The 7,247-nt window shown below is 41.6% G+C and overlaps 1 protein-coding gene across 1 annotated transcript; it reads right to left on the bottom strand.

Moving 5' to 3' along the window:
- Window positions 1–1,181: 1,181 nt before the first annotated feature.
- Window positions 1,182–5,179, bottom strand: gadd45gip1 (growth arrest and DNA-damage-inducible, gamma interacting protein 1). The gene is made up of 2 exons (XM_049561153.1): window positions 4,758–5,179; window positions 1,182–1,701 (listed from the first exon to the last, which is right to left on the bottom strand). The coding sequence occupies exons 1-2, from the start codon at window positions 5,144–5,146 to the stop codon at window positions 1,404–1,406; spliced, it is 687 nt and encodes a 228-aa protein (XP_049417110.1). The 5' UTR covers window positions 5,147–5,179; the 3' UTR covers window positions 1,182–1,403.
- Between the last annotated feature and the right edge of the window lie 2,068 nt (window positions 5,180–7,247).

Genomic DNA, 7,247 nt, shown 5'->3' with positions numbered 1-7,247 from the left:
AATACTTTTTTCTCGAAACTACAACTTAACTCTCACATTCCAACTTTTTCTCAAAAGTGTCTTTACTCCTATTCAATTTTGACTTTTTTGAGTAGTATGATTTTATTCTCATAAATTACAACTTTATTTTCAGAGTATTACAATTTTTCTCAAAAACACGACTTTGCTCTCAATATCACCTTTCTTGAAACGGTACGACTTAATTCTCATAAAATTACAATTTTGTCATGTTTCAACTTTTCCTCGACATAGTATGTCTTTATTCTCATTAAATTTTGACTTTTTTCATAATAGTATGACTTTATAATATTAAATTACTTATTTATTCTTGTAATATTCCTTTTTTTCCCTCTAAATTACTTGACTCACAATATTAACTTTTTCTCTGAAATTTTCTCATTTTATTTAGACTTTTTTCTTAAATAAAATTTTGCTCATATTACAAACTTTTTAAAGTAGTTTTTTTTTTTTTTTTAAGATATTTTTAGGGCTTTTTTGCCTTTAATTGACAGGATAGTGAAGTGTGAAAGGGGGAGAGAGAGAGGGAGAGACATGCAGCAAAGGGCTTGAGGCTGGAGTCGAACCCGGACCGCTGCGGCGCCTGCTCTACCACTAGCCCACCAACGCCCCTTTAAAATAGTTTGACTTTATTTTCGTAATATTGACTTTTTTCCTCTGAAATGCCACATTAGTCACAAAATTACTTTATTCTTGTAATGAGTTTTTTCTCCAAATAGTACGACTACTTTCATTATATTACAACTTTTTTTTAATAGTGACTTCTGGAATAATGTCTTTTTCTAATACATTTTTTAATGTAGCACTAATCCTCCTTTGTAGTATTTCACACACAACTGCATAAAAACAATTAACGGCAAAGTCAGGAGCCAGCAGAGTCGTGCATACGAGCTGGGTGCACCGCCGCTGACACACACTGAAGAGGTGAAACAACTGTTTACTGCTGTTTTAATCTCAAATTAGTCAAGTTTCAGCATTCAGGCACATCTGGATCGGTGCGCGCACCTTCCAAACACTTCTGAATGTACGAAAATTATTTTTGCACAAATAAATTCAACACACAAACGTCTGTGATTTGTCTTGATTTTACTAAATGAGCATCATTCTGCAGTTTGTCATCTTGTAATATTCATCTTCTTCCTTTAAGAATATTTTAGACAAAATTCAGTTTGTAAAGAAATTAATTTATTTCAGGTCATTTTTTACAGAAGAAAAAGATCATGGATGGTGTTTTCTTTAAAGGGAACATGAGACAACACAAACAGGAACTGTAACTTAGAAACTCTTAAATGTCCAACTGAGCTGCAGCACACCGTCCATCTCATTCAACACAGTTCGACCGAGGCCCAGCAGATAGTTCTGTCTGAAATGACTCGGTCCTACGACTACGAGGAGGCAGCAGGAGGTGTGACAGTGGTTGCCGCCGATACCTGCTCCTCTCTCTGTCTGCGTTTCAGGAGTTTCTTCTTCCTCTTTTCTTCCTTTTCGATTTCAGCAATAAGTTCCAAGAACTTGGGGCTGCGGGGGTCCACGTTGTAGCCAAAGCGCTCTCTGGCCTCGACCAGCAACTTTGCACGGCGAGCTTTCTCCGCCTTCAGCTTGAGCTTGGCTTCACGCTTCTCTTTGCGCCAGTCAGCTATCATCTTGGGCATTTTGGCCATGTTAGCTGCTATGAGCTTCTCCCTGCGATGGAAATGGAAAAGATTAATATAACAGATGTTCATGTGGTGCATGATGCATAGCTGCACAATGCTCGCTTGGTTCAGATTATGTCTCCACAACTATGAGACGGATTGCTGTGACATTTGGTACGGTTCATGTTCCTCGCACGATGAACTGTAATAACTCAGATCATGATCTCGTCTCTTCCTCTTCCTCGTGTTTTTATTTGGATCTCTTTCGGCCCAGGACAAGTCTGCCCGTCCATATTCCACAGCCTGTACTAAAATGACAATGAAGAAATACAGCACACACGCATACACATCGATACCTGTTATTTATTTGGGACCATGCACATTAAAACTGTGGTAGGAAGTTTTGTTTTGATGCCATTGGGTAAATTTCCCATAATAAACTTTGAGCATATTGTAATTCAAGTGGTCTGAAGGAAAACTGGACTCCTGCACCTCCTCTTGGCTCTGTTTTCAGGTTTTAGAAAATCTAACCAGAGACGAGAGACTTTGGCCAATCACAGGTCATTTCAGAGAGAGGGCGTTCCTATTGGCTGTTCTACAAATGCAGATGTGCGTGCACGTCTTGTCAGACGGTGAAAACCTGATTCAATGGCGGAGAATCCTGAAGAGAAAGTTGCTACTCCAGCATTGGCAGCAACTGCCGACACCGCAAAGCAACCCAAAAAAAGGAGACCGACTTAAGTTCAAGCCTCAAATCGTAGTGTGTCCTCCACCTCACTCCCCGCCGCTACAGACCACCTGACTGGGAGGTGAGTGGGCAGCAGCTCCAGTTAGCGGCCACAGCAACTCAAATCCAGCAAGCACAAACCCTAGCTCTGGGGGACCGGACTACCCCGACATCCCAAACTTTGATCTCTGATCAGCAAACTTTCTGTTGCTGCTGTTACACCAGTTTGACCCGGTGCTGCTGCTGTTGGCCACCAGCCTGCTGTGACATCCAACGCTGGCTGAATTTGAGCCATTATAGCTGCTGATCGTAGCTCCATTTTCAGAGCTGCTGCCTGTTGTCCCGGTGAAGCAGTTCACAGGGCGGGGAGCAAGGCGGAGAGACCATGAGGTGTCTAGCAGCATCTTGTTTCATCTGTGGTCTGATAAACAGAGAAAGAGCTCTACAATGAAAACAGATTAAATGAACCAATGTAAAGAAGCACTGGGTTACTGTATGAAACGTGTGCAGATGCCTGTGGTCGTCTAGTGGGAGGGGCTTAGGACAGAGAGGAGAGCTGCAGGAAGGTTTTTCGCTTTTTTCGCTTTTCCAGATTTCTGCCCCGCCCCCGCAGCTTTTCTCAGCATACACTTTAACATCAATAAATGTGCCTGCGTCAACTCTACACAGCTGTCACAGTACATGCACAAACACACACATACTGAGCCAACAATTAATCAACTGCCTCTCGTTTGGTTTGCTGCTTTATCTCGGTTTTACGTTGTTTAACTTTTTTAATTAAAAGGCTGTGATAATCAGGTACGTTTCCTAAAGATTTATTTTCCTTAAAGAATACTGTTTAATTGTTATGTTTTCTAGAACAATGTGCAATGTTCATGACGCATGATGCAAAGCAAATAACGAGATCTAAATGGCCCTTACAATATACGATGTTTGATCTTCAGGGTTCCCACACAATTTCATGGACAAAATATCAAAAAAATTTCTGCAACTTTTCAAGGACCCCTGACAATTTATTCTCTTGCCCCGCTTGCCGGGTGTTTTTCAAACATTAAAACTCCATTCAAACAAATTTTCAGCGAGCTGGCGTAGCTGAAGAAAGAGACTGAACATGGGGAGAAAATGAAGAAACGTATGTGACGGTAAATGAAACGTTTTCACACATCGATGCATATTAAAGCGTAACATCGACAGCTACAGATAATAAATTTGCTGCTGTGTTAAAATATTTGGAAGGTTATCCATAGAGGATTACTGTCACACTTTCATTACACACAACGATGATTTATCCAGGCCTAGAAAATGTAACTGTAAAATTCCATGACGTCTCCAGGTTTTCCACGGCCGTGGGAACCCTGAACTTTGTAGTTTATTTTTAATTAAATTTTGACTGTTTTCTGAAATTTTTCTTGCTTTCTGTCATCTAATCGAGGTTTAAATTTCTGTTAAACGTCAGGGAACTTATTTGTTAGGAACATTCCTTGCAGCATGTTGACAGCACCTTATTATATTAAAGGTGCTTCCCAGTTGCATGATGGGGAATGTAGGATCCAGCCTATTTGGAGCCTGATCCATACTGCGGTCTGACGGGACTTGTTTCATCTCTCTTGTGAGTTCAAGTGGTTTCATTCATTTTTTGCCATTTTTCTGTCGTTAATTACGGAAATACAAACACGTTAGTGCCATAAAAGCAATAGAATGATTTTGTACGCCGGCGATGGCCAGCGCTGGAGGCGTTATGTCTTCTGGTTTTCAGGGAATTTCCCCAACTTTGGCACAAACGTCCACTTGGACTTGCGAATGAACTGACTGGAATATGGTGGTCGAAGGTCACTGTGACCGCACTCTGAATTCTAATTATGACAGCATATCACACACACACGTCTAATAGGATAAAATAATGAAGTGATGACATTATATAGCTATAAGGTCAAAGGTCAACTTCACTGTGACATAACATTCTTCTGGATACTGACTGAACTGGTGGCGTTGATCTTTGGTGTCCACCTTTAACCTGTGCTGACTGCATAGATCTGTGCTGTAAACACAGAGTGTAAGGCCAATTAATTGATTGTTCATTGCCTCATTTATTAGTCATAAGTATTGATTATTACCATTTATCAACAAAGAAGCTGATGGAGCTGTTGTGGCAGTTGCCTGGCTAACTGAGTAGTCCTACTTGATGCAGTACCTCACTAGGTATTAGTATTTTTACTCAAGTAAAAGATGTGAGTACTTGTAAAGAGGAGGTAACACATCCTGACCTGTTATATTCATGCTAGCACAGAGCTACACTGAGAGTCAGCAGAACTGCGGTCATGCTAACCAGCTGTCCGATAATGGACGCATTAGCCGTTAGCTACGTTAGCATGGCTCACCTCTCCAGCCGCTTCTTGGTTTCCTCCTTCTCCCTGACCTCGATGTTCTTCAGCATCACGTCTAGCGGAGGGTGCCACTCCTTCTCCTCTGCGATGATCTTGTCCAGCTCCTCGTCGCTGGGCCACAGAGAGGCAGGATCGATGCCCGACGCCGACCCGTACCGACCGAACAGCTTCCTGTCGTACCGGGCCGACTTCTGCCACTCCGGTGTCTTCTGGCTGTCCTTGTCCGGGATGTACGGATCACGGAGGTTGAGCTTTAACGGTCTGGGGTTATAGGACGCTGTCTGCAGCAGAGAGGACGCGGAAAGTACAGGTTTTGAACATGAAAGTCCCTTAAAAGTCCGACATAACATTGCCGTCCTGCAGCATAGCATGGACGCCGCCATTTTTCTTCCTCAACAAGAAGAAGGACCCCGGAGAGGAGACAGAGGTGACCGCCGCAGTGCCTGTGCTCGCCACGACAGGTGAGTCCATGTGCTCTCAAATGTTTGTCTACACAATAAAACATCACACTTCAGCTATACGGAATATGTTAATACAAAAAAGTTAACTAAAAATGCTTTTAATAAAACACAGGAGTTATTTTAAGTTAGTGTATGACGTTAAAGAAAATCAAAAGGACGATAGTGATGAAACCACCTATCTGTTGATGTACAGACAAGCATTCCACGAAAATTTTTAATTATTAATATACCAGTATATATATATATATATATATATATATATATCAGTTGTTGAGCAAAAATGGCAACCATTCTGTATTTCCAGCTTCCTCAAAAGTGTTGTTTGCGTCTTTTCTCATTTCTTACATCAGTTTAAACTAAATTTCCTGGACTGTTCAAAGAAACATGCAATTTGAAGACTGCTTCAATGTCTGAGGAATTGTTTTTAAAAATTTTGACAGTTTTCTGACATTTAAAGTGGTGGAGGAAGTCGTAAGTGGATTTTATTTGATATGGTCACTATAGTCGCATTGTAACACCTGTGCACAGGACGATTTTTTAAAGTTAGAAATAGAAGAAGAAAAGAAAGTACACCACAAATACATCCACAAAATGCAGGTGTGTCTACAGGGGTATTAGGTGTGAGAACAATGTCGTTTTTTTAACCATGATTTAACACCTCTGAAAAACATTGAAATTGTGCTGCATTTTCAATTCAGTAGGTGAAAAGTTTCATAATTTTTAACAGGGTATTCTGACTGACCAAATGAGGTTTTGCGTAATGCCAGTCTTGGGGTTTAATTAGGCCTGTTTATTTAAAAAAATGAAATAAAATAAAATAGCTTTTAGAATGTTTTTTTGGTCGGATGCCTCAAATAAAGTCTGTGTATCACACAAGCCAGAGAGACTTTCAAATTTGGTTCTACAACATAAAATACCCCACTCATAGCTTTCAGGTGTCTCATCAAAGGCCGTTGCTAACAGGGGGTTGAATGAGACTACAGAACGTCATCACGCTGAACACGTCTTTACAGCCTTGTTGTGGTGGTGATTTTAAAGTCAAGCAACCAAACTTTAGGCCATTTATTGCCTAGCGTTAGCTTTTTACTTCCGGCGACTACATTCACGCTTCAAAAAGTTTGTCTTTTGGCCTTTTTGTTGAGGGAACCAGGGCAAAGAGAACTTCTGTGTTGCCCTACAAAAAAACATCATCCCTGCAGCCCTCTACTGGAGTCCACAAACCAGTGGGTGATGTCACAGCGGCTGCATCCATCACAGTCTATGGGCAAAGAAGATGGAGAACTTTACAGTTTTTAAGGTGGTCAGATGTGGGACGAATCCAGCGCGGTCTCACTCTGAAGTCGACGAAATCTGGCGCTTGACCTGTGTCTTCTGGCGTCAGACGCTGATGAAAAAAGCCATCCTTTCACGTCACCATGATACGTGACCAGTCACCGTTATTGTTTAACGGCGTACAGCGGCGTCACGGGGAAACGCGGTGTTAGTATATATTTTTATATCTTCACTGACCAGTGGATACTTGGTCAAGACCCCCCTGAGGAGTTTAGTTGCAGGTCCAACAATTTCCACCCGAGAGGTCGGTGTTCGCTTCCCATAAGAACTAAAGCCAAACCCTGGTCTTTTTTTCCAAACCCAACCACATGGGTTTGTTGTGAAGGCAACATGAATGTAAATTCAACAGACAATGCATGTAACAGGCTGAAGTTGACACGGCGTCCCAGAACGTCAACAACCAACACACCCAGGGTACCTTGGACGTCATATGTGGACGTGGAAAGTCCATGACCAAACGTGGACATGTGACGAGGTCACAGTGAGGATGTGTTGACAAATCTTTAAGGCTTTGTAATGAAAATCCTTTTCTCCGTGCGGTCGCTGTATCACATCAGTTTCAGACGTTTTTATTTTACAGTGTTTCATAAGAAGTGATTGTTTTTAGGTTTGGTTGTACTGGAAAATTGAACCCTGTGACTTTCAGGAGTTAACGTCAGCGTGGATGTTTTTCAGTGAACGTCCCCCGTTG

The sequence above is a fragment of the Epinephelus fuscoguttatus genome, linkage group LG19 (genome assembly GCF_011397635.1).
Source record: "Epinephelus fuscoguttatus linkage group LG19, E.fuscoguttatus.final_Chr_v1".
Classification (NCBI taxonomy): domain Eukaryota; kingdom Metazoa; phylum Chordata; class Actinopteri; order Perciformes; family Serranidae; genus Epinephelus; species Epinephelus fuscoguttatus.
Note: the sequence above shows the minus strand (reverse complement) of the source record. Positions and strands in the feature narration are given on the sequence as shown.

Coding starts and splice junctions, on each gene's coding strand:
- gadd45gip1 (XM_049561153.1), bottom strand. CDS start 5,146: ATGGCGGCGTCCATGCTATGCTGCAGGACGGCAATGTTATGTCGGACT. Junction 1,702..4,757: donor ACCAAGAAGCGGCTGGAGAG/GTGAGCCATGCT, acceptor TTTCCATCGCAG/GGAGAAGCTCATAGCAGCTA.